At 37.0% G+C, this 16,308-nt stretch overlaps 1 protein-coding gene across 8 annotated transcripts in view; it reads right to left on the bottom strand.

The window, feature by feature from the left end:
• Ube2u (ubiquitin conjugating enzyme E2 U) overlaps nt 1–16,308 on the bottom strand; it is a 79,224-nt gene that overhangs the window by 17,389 nt on the left and 45,527 nt on the right. For 4 of the 8 annotated variants that reach the window (XR_005735227.2, XM_040288779.2, XM_040288781.2 and 1 more), the window contains one exon: nt 15,422–15,513. Coding sequence is in view for 5 of the 8 variants with exons in the window: in XM_040288779.2 (XP_040144713.1) it covers nt 15,422–15,513 (92 nt within the window). In the remaining 3 variants the exon portion in view is untranslated. Of the gene's footprint in view, nt 1–9,461; nt 10,571–15,421; nt 15,514–16,308 lie in introns of those variants that run through there. The other 4 variants (XM_021734841.3, XM_005337718.5, XM_040288782.2 and 1 more) reach the window with 2 other exon arrangements.

The following is a 16,308-nucleotide window of genomic DNA, read 5'->3' as shown; positions in this document are numbered from 1 at the left end:
ACAGTTAATAGCATACTATACAAAGTCACCATAAACTTACATCAGAGAAAAGACAGCCTCTTCAACAAATGGTGCTAGGAAACCTGGAAATTCATATGTAATAGAATGAAATAGATCCTCTATATCTCACCCTGTACAAAACTCAACTCAAAGTGGATCAATAACCTAGGCTCCTAAAGTGCAAGAAGTGAAATCAAGTATCAATAAATGAGATAGTATCAAACTAAAATGCTTCTTCATCACAAAGGAAACAATCAATACCATAAACAGACAGCCTCCAGAATGAGAAAAACTCTTACCACCAGCACCTCAGATACAACATTAATCTCCAGGATACACAGAGAACTAAAAAAAAACTTAACATTGGAAAAAAATTTAAAAAAAACAAATAACCCAATCAATAAATGGGCAAAGGAACTGAAAAGGCACCGCACAGAAGAAACACAAATGGTCAAAAAAATATATGAAAAAAATGTTCAACATCTTTAGCAATTAGAGAATTACAAATCAAAATAACACTGAGATTCCACCTCACTCCAGCCAGAATGGCAATTATGAAGAATACAAGTTACAATAAATGTTGGCAAGTATGTGGGAAAAAATGCTCACTTACACATTTCGAGTGGGACTGCAAATTGGTGCAACCACTATGGAGAACAGTACAAAGATACCTCAAAAAATTTGGAATGGATCCACCATTTGACCCAGCTATCCCATTCCTTGGTTTATACCCAAAGGACTTAAAATCAGCATACTACAGTAACACAGCCACATCAGTGTTTATAGTAATTCTATTCACAATAGCCAAGCTATGGAACCAACATAGGTGCCCTCCAACAGATGAATGGATTAAAAATGTGATATATATATATATATATATATCACAATATATATATATATATATATATCACACATAATGGAATATTACTCTGCCATAAAGAAGAATGAAATTATGGCATTTGCTGGCAAATGGATGGAACTGGAGAATATCATGCTAAGTGAAATAATCCACTCTCAATAAACCAAAGGCAGAATGTTCTCTCTGGTATTTGGATATTAACTCACAAGGGAGGGGAAGATTAGAAGTTCACTGGGTTAGGGGCTGGGGATGTGGCTCAAGTGGTGGTGCGCTCACCTGGCATTTGCGGGGTGCTGGGTTCAATCCTCAGCACAACATAAAAATAAAATAAAGATGTTGTGTCCACCGAAAACTAAAAAATAAATATTAAAAAATTCTCTCTCTCTCTCTCTCTCTCTGTCTCTCTCTCTCTCTCAACAAAAAGTTCACTAGGTTAGACAAAGAGGAATGAAGGAAAGGGGGTAGGGATGGGAATAGGAAAGACAATAGAATGAATTGGACATATCTTTCCTATGTTCATCTATGAAAACACGACCAATGAAACTCTACGTCATATACAACCACAATCCTGGGATCCTCATTGGAACAAGTTTTACTTATTCTATGTATGTATAATATGTCAAAATATACCCTACTGTAATGTATATCTAGAGAGAACAAATTTTTAAAAATGTAAAAAATCATAAGATTATATATTCAATCTGATTTAAAAAACTGGTAAAAGTTTAGAAAAATATTTTTAAAATATTTAAAAACAGAAGTCAGATTATTAGTAGACTCAAGTTCTTATCCTCTTTGATTTTCTTTTTTGGTCTATAACCCAGATTTTCAATAATGTTATATTATCTCCAATATATAAAAATAATTTTCATTATAATTTTTAAAAAGTGAGAGGGCTAACATTGCCTTATTTTAAGTTGAACAATAAAGCTATACTAATCAGTGATATGATATAGGAATAAAGATGGACATGCAGATCAGTGGGAAAGAGTGACGATTCAATGGAAAAAGGATGGTCTTTCCAACAAATGGTGCTACAACAATTGAGAGTCCATATGGAAAAAAAAAATAGGAGGGAAGAAAGAGGAGAGGGTGGCATAGAAAACACACACTTCCATCTATTTACTTTTAATGGATGATAGACCCAAAAATTAAAACCTAAAACTACAAAATTTCTACAAGAAACAAGATAAAATTGTGTTTGGCTAGATTAGGCAAGCACTTATCAAATGCAACACCAAAAGTATAATGTAAAAGTGAAAAAAAAATTGCTAAGTTGAACTTTATCAAAATTCAAAACTTCTGCTCTTTGAAAGACACTGTTAAGATCATGAAAAGACAAGGACAGACTGGTTGCTAGTTTGTAAAGTATATATCTATAAATCATTTCTCTGTTAAGGAGCTTGTGTCCAGAATATATAACTCTCTAGATATAATAATCAGAAAGGAAACACCCCCAGGGTGTTTGAAGATATGAGGATGGCACATGAGAAGATTTTCTTCATCATTAGTCTTCAGGAAAATGCAAGTTGAAACTAGTCTACTATACACCTTTTACAATGGCTAACATTTAAAAGACTAACCAAATTATAGGCTAGTGTGTGGCTCAGTGGGTAGAGCACTTGCTTAGCATGTGTGAGACCCTGGATTCAATCTCCAGCACCACAAAATAAATAAATAAGCTTATTTAAGTAAGTGTTTTGGATAATTAACCAAATCAAATATTGGTCAGGATGTGAAGGAACTGGAAAACTCATATAGTGTTGGTAGAATGTAAAGCAGTAAAACTCTTTTGGAAAATAGTCTGGCAATTTCTTAAAAATTTAAGCATACTTCTACCATATGATCCAGCCACTTCAATTCTGGGTATTTACTCATGAAAAAATAAAACATATGTCCATATAAAGACTTGTATGCAAATGTTCACATGGGTTATGTTAATTTTTCTATTGTCATATGACAAATTGCCACAAATTTGGCAGCTTACAACAGCATGCATTCATTATCTTGTAGTTTCCATGGAACTGGAGTCTGGGCTTGGCCTGGCAAAGAGTTCAGAATCTCACAGACCTGCAATCAGGGTGTGGGCCAGGTTGCATTTCTTTTTGGAGCTCAGGCCTTTTCCAAGCTCACATGACTGTTGACAATATTCAATATCTGGAGATTGTGAGTTCTCTATTTTCTTGTTGACTGTCAGCCATGGGCTACTCTCAGCTCCTAGAAGCTGCTAGCAGTTACAGTCATGTGGCTTACTCCTAATATGACAATTTACTTCTTTGAAGTCAGAAGGTGACTCTCCAGTCTGCAAAGAAGTCCCCCATAACCTCCCTTAATGACAGGAGTGACCATCTCATCAGCTTAGCTATATGCCTTTCCTACAGGCTCAGTCTACTATAAAAGGAAGGAATTACTCTCAGATGCAACTCACTGTTGGTTATTTTAGGATGAATCTGCCATGCCAGATTTTATATTTGTAATGGTTTGGAAACAACTCAAATGTTCATCAACAGGTGAAAGGATAAATTTTGATATATCCACTAGAAAAATACCTTGCAGTAATGAAAATTGATATAACACATATACAAAAGATGAATGAATCTCAAAACAGTTATGCTTATGCTAAGGAAAAGAAGCCAAAAAACAAGTCTTTACAGAATGACATTTATTAAAAACTGTAGGAAATACACATTAATTAAAGTGACAGAGAAGATCAGTAATTAGTGATTACTGAGGGCAGGAGGTGGTAACTGGTTATATGAAGAAGCATGAGAAAACCTTGGGGGGTGACAGATATGTTCTTGATGGTAGAGATGTTTTCATGGATTTATCATATATTAAACCATTTAATTGCACACTTTTAAACAATTTATCTTATTATTTGTCAATCATGCCTCAATAAAGCTGTTTTAAAAAAAACAAACTTGGCATCTTCTACCAGAATCACCTCTATGAAGGTATTTTTGCTTCTTAATAAAAACTTCATTGTTACTTTTAATTCACTAATTTGCTATAATTAATCTATCACAGCAGATTCTCAGGGGGTGAAACAGAAACATATGTTTGAGATGGAGAAACTGACAGCTATTGGTATGAAACCTATTTTAGAAGATCTCTAAATAGAGTCTCCCTACTTGGCTTACACCTTGAAGTTTTAGTGGGAGTGGAAAATAAATAACCAACGTTGATATATTTTAACTTTATGCATAAATGAACAAATTCTATGATCACAGAATAAAATTGGGATGTTTTGATACGTTATTCTCTTATAGTTCATAGAAAACAAAAGTAGCACTAGCTTTTATAATTGTCATAAATTTGCTTTATCAGGGATCTTTCATCTTAGATCTTTTCATCAAGATCTAAGTTGTTATCTAAGGTCCTTGAGTGCAGACCAAAGGAATCCCCTCACACAGGGTACATCTAGGGGAGACCATCTCCCTGGACTCTTGTTTAGCACATGCTGTTGTTTGAATGTGTGTATCCCTCCAAGATTTCTGTTGACAGTTCAGCCTCAATGGAACAGTACTGGGGACTGGTTGGGCCAGGAAGCTTCAACCCCAGGGATGGGATGGGCACATTAAGAGAGCTTCTCCAGCATGCGCTTCAGTTCCCAGCTCTGCGCATGCGCATACACACGTGCCTCTATCAAGCTGAGTGCAATGATGCATTTAATTAGGTTTAATTAATTTAATTAATTGATGTGTCTTAATTAGGAACAACTTGGAGAAGGAAAAGCTTCTCTGGGGTTAACAGTTCCAGAGGTCGAAGTTCCTAGATGGCTGACTCCATTGCTCTGCCCAATGGAGGTAATCCATCATGGGACAAGGGCCCAGTGGAGGAAAGCTGCTCAGTTCAGGCAAGTAAAGATGCAGAAACCTTGAGTGTAGCTATGATGAGATCTTCCAAAGCCACCCAGTTATTACAGATTTTCAGACTGGAAATGAAAAGACCACTGAAGTAACCTACAAAACCTTCCAGAGTTTTTTCTTATTCTGATTATTAAAGTGGAGAAGGTCTGGAGGCCCCAAAGTGAGATGACCACTGGGGATAATGCCTAGGTCCTACTGGCTCATTTCTTGCTCTGACTCAGAAGAAGCCATTGTGAGGGAATTTCAAACTACAGGTATATAAGAGAGTGTGTTTGCAGCTGGATTTTTTTTTTTTTTTGTCCATAAGTATAGGAAGCTTTTAGTAATGACCTGTCAGACTCCCAGATAGTTAGCATATTTGGTGGTAGTTGGTGGCTGGTGGTTGTGGTCTTTGGATATTGTTTTTGGTTTTTTTTCTTATTATTTTTTTGTTTTTGTTTTGAGTTATTATTACTAGCTAGCATCCTTGTTCCAGTTGAGGATGAGCTTTAAGAGTAGCCAGAGCAGTGTAGTGCTCAAGGGGCAGAGCTCCTGCTATGAGCTCACCTTCACGGACCATTATATGGTCCTGCAGGACATTGCTGACCTGCTCAGGCAACTCTGCAAGGATTCCAGGCAGGAGTGCATCTGCATCTACCAGAAGACTCCTCTGCCCCCACCTGTGAAGACACATCATAGAGACTTCCCTGGGACACTTTCCCCTGCCCTGCTTTTTGTCCTTTCTCCCATGCACCAGGAGAAATTTATTCTTCATTTCTTTTTTTTTCAAAAATTGTATAATAAAATTGATGTTTCAAAGATAAAAAAAAAGGCTGTTTTTTTTTGTTTGTTGTTGTTGTTGTTATTGTTTGTTATTGTTTGTATGTTTTGTTTTTGAGAGGAAGGAGGCCTCAGGGCTATGGCTGGAGCCCAGCAGCCATCCTCTCCAAGGCCTGGACCACTGTACCTCCCTCTCCTTCTCACTGTATGTACTAGCTCACCTTGAACCAGCGTAGTAGATTCAGACTCACTTACCTGAAGCCAATGTAGATGGGGTCTTGCTCCCTTTATGTAGTATAGAAGAGATGCTCCCCTTGAGCCAGTGAAGACTTGATTCACTTTGAGCCGGTTGCTTTGGCCAGAAGGAATCCTTTTCCTGGTCTTCAGGCCCCTCCCTGAAGTGTGTGAGGAGAGTGGGTTGTACCAACCCCCTGATAGCACTAATAAAGTATTTTAGGGTGACTGGGCAATGAAAAGGTGCTCTGCGAACCTCCCAGTGACAAATACCTCCATTTGAGCCCAACTGTACTCTCCCACACTCTCTCCTCCCAAGCACTCTCCTCCCCTCCCTGATCAGACTCTAGTCGATCAGACTCTAGCTTCGAGAGAGGAACATTTTAAATGGAATTGTTCATAAGGACATGCGTAGATTCTCTATATTAACATATTAATCCCTTATAAGTTTTAGGGATTCTCTTCCTTGTTGTTTCTGTGCTCCTGAGATTCTTTGACTGTTAAAAAGAAAGTGTTTTCAATTCACTACTTCAAGAAAAGGATAGTAAGTGTCCAACAACCACTAGATGTCCTTATCCTCTGGAGATTCCTTTAGCCCACAGAGCAGAGGAAAATATTCCATTATATGTTGCCTCCTCCAACCGCCATGGGTCATCACATTTGGAAGTTTAATAGTGACAGGAGGAGGTCAGTGGTGCCAGTGAGTCTGAATCCTCCAAGGTCTTTGTCCCTTGGCAAACTGGGACTTTGTTCATTCTTGCCAATAAGGCAGCAATAAATTTGGCAGGACCAGGTAGTGGGAGATGGGTTTGTTGGCCTTCACAAGCTCATCTACAGAGATGTCCCTAACAAGATATGAACTAAGATGGGAAGGTCTTTCTCAACAGTTATGCCAGGTGCACCACTAGCCTGAATACTGAAAAATTGGGAGCAGTTTAACCCACTCAAAAAAGTGCCTCATTGTCTTCTACCAGGCCTGGGAAAGGACCTAATCATAGGTGGAAAAAGGAGATGTCTGATGATTTTCTGCATTCAAATATGGTCTCATTACCAACTGCAGGAATGGGAAATAGTCTCCAGAGGAAACATAAGTTATAATACTACAGGCTTAAGAGACTGATTTTACTAAAGAAAAAATAGTTAAAATGCCCTATGCATAAGGTTTTGCCTTTCAGTCTCAATACAGTGGCTTTCATTACTTAATAGCCTTCTGCCAGATGGATCGATCCCCAACCCCTTCCAAGGCTTACATCTGAAATGTAAGCTACAGAAGCAATTATCTAAAACCAGTTTGAGACCAAATGGGGGGTGGGGGGAATATGTCATTTTTAAATTCAAGCCCCTGTGGAACCTAAATGGCTGGTTATCTTACCTGTTCTTGCACTCTACCACCTGCTTTCTTAACAAGTTTCTCCATAAACACTACAGCATAGGGAGGAAAATGGAATGATCTCATATACACAAGTCTTATTTACCTTGAGAATATTTATCTAAGTATTTCAGGACTCTCACATTCTCTAAATACCTAAAAGTGCACTCTGATCTGATAAAGATGTTTTGCATACTCCTTTACTAGAGTAATTATGGCTGTGTTTTAGAACTCTTGTGGGTTTTTGTTGTTGTTGTTGTTTAATTTCTATATTTTTGAGCTCATTGTTTTATGGTGAATTCACATTTGATTCTGAACACCTAAATTAATATATTTTTTCTGATTAGATTTATTTTATCTAACTATAGATGTTGTTACACTTCATCTTGTTCAGAGTCAATTTCTCAAATACATGGAAAAAAATCTCCTCTCACAAAATCCTAAGAAGGACATAGACATGTATGTTGGGAATATATCTGATATCCATCAAGGACAAATGGTCACCTGAACCTTTGATTTCAGTGTCCATCATGACTGCATCCAACTGAACTGGCCTGACCTTTATTTAAGTCAAAATGTAAAATTCTGATAGACTCTATTTTAATTTCTAATAGGTTAAATCTAATAGAGCCTTTAATAAAACATCTGAAGCATTGTCTCCTACCTGTGGAGATCTACCTATGAAAAGCTACAAGATCTTTGTTTCCCATCTCTTTTATGTATGTATATACACCTGTGTATTGTATTGTTATATCTACATATGTTCTGTGTCCATATATGATGTATGTGATATCAAAATTGGTATATAAATGAGTGTTCAAAAATCAAAATTTAAGTGAGAAATGGATCCAAATACCCTTTAGTTCATTTTAAAAGTAGTTCAATTTAAATTGGGCAAACATATGAGAGTAAAGATATTTTTAAAATTGTTAACTCATAAGTTTTTCTAAGTGGTCAGGCAATAAATGAAATGTGGTTTCTATAAAATGTCTAGAATGTGACATCTATTAGTTCTAGGATTTTTCTTTAACAGGGAAAAGATGGTTAATACTTAATACTTTTTTTATATTTCTGTTTTTGCAGTTAAAATTAAATTTAACATCATGGGATTAATCTTCATAAATGTGTTTGTTAGAGGACATATCTGATTAATCTGTGAAGTTAAAATGCTAAAATTTCAACTACTAAATATCAAATCAAGTACTCTTGACTTTTTAAATTCCATAAGGTAACATATTTAAACATTAAATGTGTTTCATAAATTTGTAAATGGAAAAAGGTTTAAGAATGCTTTGTTTTTGTGTCTTCACCAACAACAAGGTTACTAAGAGTTAAGATTCTATCAGGTGTAATTCTACATATAAAGAATACAAACAGTTTCAGTTGGATTTCAATTAAAGTACTATAAAAACATAAAGTAGATCATATTATTAAAGTACAGTAATTTGTTTAAATTCAGAAATTTCCTAAGAATTGTTTCAAAATGTGAATTTAAAAATGGGCCAACAGTTAGAAAAGAAATATAAGAAGGTTCTAGGTATGGAAATATAAGAAGGTTCTAGTATGAAAGTAGAGGTAAAAAAAAATGTTTCTGGATCAGAATGTCTTTCATGTGGGAAAGTAAAAGTTGTAGAATGTCTAAATAAGTTAGTAAAGATATTAAAATTTGTGCTAATTCTTGGAGGGTAAATCTCAAAAAGTTTGTGACTAAGTTGGCTATAATTGGCACAATCTGTTAAAGCTATTTAAGGTTTTTCTGAAGGTCAAATATTAATACACTGATATAAATCAAAGTTTAATCCTCTTTGTGTTAAAGTAACAAAAATTTCTTAAAACACTTATCTGCTGCTATCCAATAAAGTAATTTCTTGTGTCTTTTTTTTTTCCTTTAGAGAAACTAGTCTTAAAAGAATTAGGGTCTATACAATTCTGGTTAAACAACAACTGTTATTTTAGAATATTAACCTACATTACAGATTCTGAATTTTTCTTTAAAAGCAACTCAGTTAACATAAGAATATCAGTGTGACTGTGGTGTTTACCAGCTTCTTTGTGTACTAGTTGTATTTATATTTTCCAAGTATATAAGTCTTTAAAATACAAGGTTTAGAAGAACATTTTACTAAGCAGAAGTTCTTCAAACTAAAGTTTGAAGTATAGATTTGGGATTATAAAAATTATGTTTCTTGGTTCATAGCTATTAGACAAACTCAGTGTTTTTACTCTTGTTAATTTGATTTTAATATTTTTTCTTGTAAACTTTTTAACTATTGTCTGTTAATGCCTTACAAAAGTACAACTTCTAATATAACAACCAGAATTAATTTGAGATAACAGGCCATCATAGAACAGACAGGATACGAGGCTAATATTCATTGACATGTTCCAGATGCATGTGACATTTATTTTGTATTAATCTCATTCCAATACTCATGACTTCTTGTTTCTCTCATAGAAGCACTCATCCTCCAGATCACTTTATAGTCTCTTCTTTCTGAACCAGGTTTTTACCACGGACCACTTGACAGGCCCAACACATTCCTAAAAGGGAAATCCAAACTGCTTGCCCTACATAACCTCCTCTCAGCCTGAAGCAGCCAGAGCAGTCATTGTCCATTTCCCCTTACCACACCAAGGGTTCCTTTCTCAGAAGGGGGATTGAGGACGGGGGCAAAAGGACAATCAGTGTAGGTAATGAATGATTGGGTCAGGAAGATGGAGCTGATTCAAGAGGAAATAAAATCCTAATACCTCTAGAGCACTTCCCCCTCCTCCAATCTGTTGCCAAGGTTACCTGTCTCCAGGGAATTGAGGGACCCCCTGTAAGGCTTCTTTCCCACTTTTTGGCCATGTAGGCAAGATAGGCAGTGGGCATTAGAAGAAAGGATAAAAGGGGCAGGTCACCCTCACTAAGGCAATTTGAACCCCCTCCTCTGTAGAGGTCGGTCTCTCTCTCTCTCTCTCTCTCTCTCTCTCTCTCTCTCCCCTCCCTCCCTCTCTCTCTCTCTCTCTCTCTCTCTCTCTCTCTCTCTCTCTCTCTGTTCTATCCTTTAAATAAAACTTTCTGCACTTGCCTTGGCATTTCAAGGATATTCAATCTTCAACGGGGGAGAATGGGACTCAGGCCTGATTCTCAACACCAGTATCAATACCATTAATTGGGCTTAGTTCTAAACAAAGCAAAGCTCAAAATTCTAAACAACATTCATTAATTTATATTTGCCTTTTTAAAAATTTTTACTTGATCACCCTAAAAAACAAACAAACAGAAACCAAGTTCTGACAGTCTCCCAAAGTTGCTCCACGCAACTGAGCTAAGTTTAATGTTGTTTGTTTTTTAAATCCTGGAGTGTTAGGTCTCATCTTCTAAATTATCTACACTGAGAGTGTTGGTCCAGGCAACCAGGTCATCCACTTCCTTTTCCCAGGACTCTGAATCTATATCATCATCTCCAGCATATGAATCTGTAGAAACTTTATCTATGGTGAGAAAGATGAAAAGCAGAAATTTAATGCACATAGCAGGAAAAGCAACCTGAAGTGTTCCTGGATTTGTCACATAATGATGAAGGTAACCTGAGTGAATGCAAACAACTTGGCTCAACTTTTTAAATTTTGCATTTTAAAACAGACTTTGTGTCACAAATCATTCTTTCCTTTTTGCTCAATCTTTTTTTATTCTTTGCTAGTTCATTTATTGGACCTTTATTTACCGAGTCCCAATTGATTATAAAGGAAAACATCTTCAGAAGCACAACAGGGTAGGTGGGAATTTGTTATTATGTTCACAAAATAGGCCACGAAGAAGATACTCATCCTAATTGCCTTATATTTTGTATGCTTTCCACAGAATAGATTCTGGAAAGGCTGCATCTTATTGTTATTAATCTTGGAACAATTTAGTTAGTATAGATATTAAAACTCATGCTGATTGGGCTCTGGTTAATGCCAAGTGGTTTATTTCCATTCACTCTTGTTATCAGTTTGGGTTCAGTTAGGAAAACAGAGCCATCATGAGAGTCAGTGTTTAGTACAAGACTTCAGCATTATCCAGGTGCAAGAGGACCATGGGAGGGCTGATCTGGAAAATCTGAGAACTATAAGCAACTACTTTAGACTGACTCATGGGCTTCAGTGGGGAGAGGAGGCATTCAAGGAGTACAAGGAACTACATGCACACAGCTACCCAAGATAGGGCAACATGAGGAATTCCTGAAGACATCTGGGGAGCCATCAAGTCTGTGAAGATGGACTTTGTGAAAAGATAAATGAAATAGCTGTGATTGAGGAAGTCACCTTGCCCAATATGCATAACTTCCCAAGCATAATGTCCCCTTCTTCCCTCTGATCTCCTGAATCTTAGGAAAGTCTTCTCAATGGCAGACTATGACATGCTAAACCTCCCTGTAAAGGAACACAAAATTCATTCCTTCTCCAAGTCATATTTCCCTTTGATATTTTATACAAGCTCACTATAGCTATCTAATAAACAACCACAAAATTTTAGTGACATACAATGATAAGTATTCCTTTAGTTCACGCATCTGTAGGTCAGATGGGGTTGGCTTATTTGGCAAACTTGGTGGGGAAAGCTCGGCTCCACACCTCACGTCTTTCTCTATGATCAGAGACCTAGTCCACACATGCTATTGTGATGATGACAGCAAAAATGAAAGAGCAAGCCAAGTCCTACACACCATTTCCAAACCCTGGGCACAGGGCTCACTAATATTCCATTTATCAAAACATGCTCTGAGGCAAAGCTTATTTTGTCAGGATAATATCCATTCCTGCTCCAGGAATGGATATTTCTGAATGATAATCCAGTTTAACACAACCTCTTGGGAATAGTCTTTTCCAGAGTAGATGCAAAGAATGGTCTGCCATTTGCAAAGAGGACAGGGCTCAGTACTGAAGATCTACTCAGTTTCTGTACATTCCTTAAACTGTTCTTCCATCCAGCTTACCTATCTTTTGCCCACACATTATGAGTTCATTCCATTTTTTCCAAAATCACAGGGCTGCTAAAATATGACAGCTGTATTTCTTTCTGTCATAATCAGTTCATTTGCTTTGGTCACTAAATAGCTACTCTATGACAGGTACTGTGCCATGAAGACTGAGAGGAAAGCAGACCCTTTCCTCAAGGAGCCCACTACTCATCAAAGGAGACCAGCAGTAAAGAGACATAAAGGAAACAAAATATAGATTTTATAAGGCATTTTAACAGTGTGATTCTCAGAATTATTCAAAATTTATATTACTATGTAATTTACTATAAAATTGAATCATGTCATTTTAAATTAATGCCAGATCTGCTTTCTACTCTTGGGTTTTATTCAAAGGTATTCATTCCAATTTGGATAGTAAAAGGAGATAGCTTGATATCTTTGGGTAACTTCTTATTGTTACCTCCAGCACTGACATATTGAAACCAAAAGGCGAATTCAGAAGAACACACTTGGCTGAAAAATGAATCCATAAAATATCACGGGTTCCATGACAATGGTCACACACTCAGTGGGACCAAGCATCCTTCTGGATTTGGGTTCAGGGGTGAGTGAAATCATGATTTTGCATTTTTTGCGTTTTCTCCTCATGTCTATTTCAAAAAGAGAGTGATTAGAAACAAAAGGATGAAAAGATTTAGGACTTAGTAAGCAAGAGAAAGAACCTAAGTAGAGTTATAGGTTAACACCATAATTTCTGCACTCTTAGTTCATGATTTTTTTCCTCACCATTTATTATGCCAGGTCTGACTATTCTATGAGGGAAAAAGTGCTGTTCATTCATGTGTATGCTCACTTTCCCTTATTCCTTTGTGAATGCCTCTCCTCTTTCCTTCAATCTCTATATTGTATTTGAAGCACTATTAAAAGTACTTTTTCACAATAAAAAAAAGAGACAATGATAACAGCTTGTGTGGCAGACAGTCTCAAAGATGGCCCCATGGAATCCTTCTTTCTGGAGTACACCCTCTGTGAAATCCCCTCCCTTTAGGCGTGGTGGGACCTATGACTTGCTTCTAACCAATAAACTATGCAAAGATGATTAGATCTCACTCTCATGACTATGTTGCATTACATAAGATGCCATCTCAGTATCTGACTTTCCCTAAAGACTCTCCTTGCTGACTTCACAAAGTAAGAGGCCACGCTGGAAAAGCCCACATGGCAAGGAATGTTGGGTGCCCTTCTGGAGCTGAGAGAAGCCTCCAGCACACACTTAGCAAGACTCCAGGGCTCTCAGTCCTCAGACAGAAGAAAAGGAATTCTGTCAACAACTACACTGGATTTGAAGGCAGATTCTTCCCCATTTAAGTCACCATGGGAGAATGCAGACCTATTGACACTTTGCCACCTTCCAAGATCCTAAGCTAAAAATCAAGCTAAGCTCTGCCTGAATTCCAGGCACACAGAAACTGAAATACTGTATTTTGTTTTTAACTGTTAGTTGTGTGTTAATTTACCCAGCAGTTGAAAGTTAATACACTGTGATATGTCCTTGATAGAAATTCTATGATAACCCACAGGGAAAGTTTCATAGAGGTAATACAGGTTGGGTGTGCCTTACCGGAAATATATGGGACCAAAAGTATTTCTGATTTCAGGATATTTTTTTATTTGTTTTGGAATATTTGCATATACATAAGGAGATACTTGGGGATGTGATTCAAGTCTAAATACAAAATTTTGTTTCATATAAAATTTATATACATAATCTATAGTTAATTTCATACCATATTTTAAATAATTCTACACATGAAACAAATTTTACTGCAAGAAATTTTCCATTTGTGGCATCATATTGGCCCTCAAAGAGTTTGGAATTTTGAAGCATTTCAGATTTTTGGATTTTCAGATCAGGGATGTTCAACTTGTACCTGAATGGAATCCCCAAGGATGCCTAGGTATTAGAAAATAAAGAAGGGGAAGAAGAGTGTTTGGAGTAGGGGTATAGGGAAACAATGTACTTTTCAAAAAATTTTTAAATGATGCAGGGAAGAAAGAATGATGACCCACTGGCTCAGTGTGGCGTTTAGGGTGGGAGGGGAGAGTGGTAAGAGATGTTCCTCAAAAAGTAGGCACATATTAGGCGTCGGGGACTTTCCATGTCAAAAAGTATATATTTTTTTCCTGAAGGAAATGGGAAATAAAACAGTTTAGACCTGGTGAAAATATACGCAGATCTGAGCTGTAGGAACCAGTGTGACAAAGCATGGACAGATGTTATTGTTATCATGAATGTAACTAAATGATCTCTTCCACGGATGCCAATGGTGGGAATGTTGGGACAGACTGGAGAGGGGTAGAAAAGTCATGGAGGAGTGAGAGTAAGGCTGCAGAAACAGCATCTGATCAGTCCTTGTAGGTCTCCTGAGGTCTAGATGAAGGACTAGCTGGAGTCAGGGTGGTAATTTGTCCGAGGGTTTGAGTGGTATATGAGAGTGTGAGGAGTAGCTGCTGAGAGCTGTGAAGCAGGACTGCAAGAATCACTGAGCCTATTACAATAATAAAATAGTAAAAGGACACTATTGTACTTAACAGATAGGTGACAAGAAAAACGGTCACTAATACTTTCCACTACTTCCCCGTTTACAAAGAATTTTGACACACACGGAGTCCTTTAGTCACAAGGGTCCTGTGAGATGGGGCAGGATATAGAAACTAATATTTACAGAAAATCTTTTCTGCGACCAGTATCAAATGAGGAGGAAGGAACTGCTCAGAAGTTAGGTAACCTTGACGTAATTACACAGAGCTGGGACCTAAATCCAAGTTTTCTGATCCCAAGGGTGATGGCTTTCCTTCCATACCAGCTGACTTTCGCTCTAGGTCACCAGCTCTCTCTATTGAGACTCAGGACTTGCCCCCAACCCATCTCCACAATTCTGGTAACTCAGCTAACATGGTTCCTTTCTTTTCAGCCATATTGCCTGTGGGTCCAAAGCTACAATGAGTTTTAGGGGTCAGTTAATGACGACTTTGTTCTGGCTGTTTCTTTACACTTTGAAACTTGCCTTATAGTTTCAAGCCTATTATAAAGGGTAGTAAGCTTGAACATATAAGTCATCCATGTGTGTGTGTGTGTGTGTGTGTGTGTGTGTGTGTGTGTGTGTGTGCTGGGGATTGAACCCAGGGCCTTGTGCATATGAGGCAAGCACTCTACCAACTGAGCTATATCCCCATCCCTGAGTTGAAGCAATCTTAGAGGAGAACACAAGAATTAGGCCCCCTGTATTCAAATGTATTTCAGCTGAAAAAATTTTAACTTATTATTATAGTATTTTAATTGTAAAAACAAAAAACAAATAGGCTGAATCCGATTTACCTGGAGTTGGCCAGAGAGGCTTTTCAATTGAATCATGGACTTGGTGAAGCATTTTGTTTTCTCTAGCAAGATGAGACTTGGTAGCAGCATACCTACAAAGGGAAAAGGAAAGAAAGAATCTGAATTCCCAAATGAATTTTGAGAAGTGTATATTACATCCGAGGAAAAGAAATCTAACAAATTAGACAGAAAAGCAAAAAACAGACTTTGAGCATAGAACCATTCTGAGTGCTGATGAATAATAAAGTGAAATTATTTCAATATGTGGTTTCCAAAACAAATAGTAGTTAGGAAAATAAACAAACATGATATAAAATTGATATTGTAAAAGTAATGAAAACATCATGTGGTACAGCAAAGAATATTAGTTTCCTACGGCCACCACAATAAACTAACACAAACTAAGTGACTCAAAATATGGTTATTTCCCCCTTAAGATATATTCTATGTAGATATATTCTAAGACCCCCTGCATTGGGTCAGTGGGTGTCAGAAATCACAGGTGGTACCAAAGCCCATTATGTTTCTCCTATACATGCATGCTTACACTTAATATCTTTTCTATCTTAACTAGTTATTACTTACTATGGTCATAACATCTGCAGTTTGAGGTACAAAAGAAAACCTGGGACAAATTTCTTTTTTCCTTCTTTACAATTTCACAAATAGAAGATTTGGTTTTACTGTAAGATCTTAGCCTCAACATATGATCTTTTTGTCTTTCTAATTAAGTCCAGAACATTAGCTAGACACGATGGTGCATGCCTGTAATTTCAGGAACTAGGAAAGCTAAAACAGGAGGATCACAGGTTTGAAGCTAGCCTGTGCAACTTCATGATTTTTTCTCAAAATTAAAAAAAATTTTAAAAATTGGGGGTGAGGACTGG

This window comes from Ictidomys tridecemlineatus, chromosome 11, assembly GCF_052094955.1.
Source record: "Ictidomys tridecemlineatus isolate mIctTri1 chromosome 11, mIctTri1.hap1, whole genome shotgun sequence".
Classification (NCBI taxonomy): domain Eukaryota; kingdom Metazoa; phylum Chordata; class Mammalia; order Rodentia; family Sciuridae; genus Ictidomys; species Ictidomys tridecemlineatus.
This window is presented reverse-complemented; position numbering and strand designations above follow the sequence as displayed.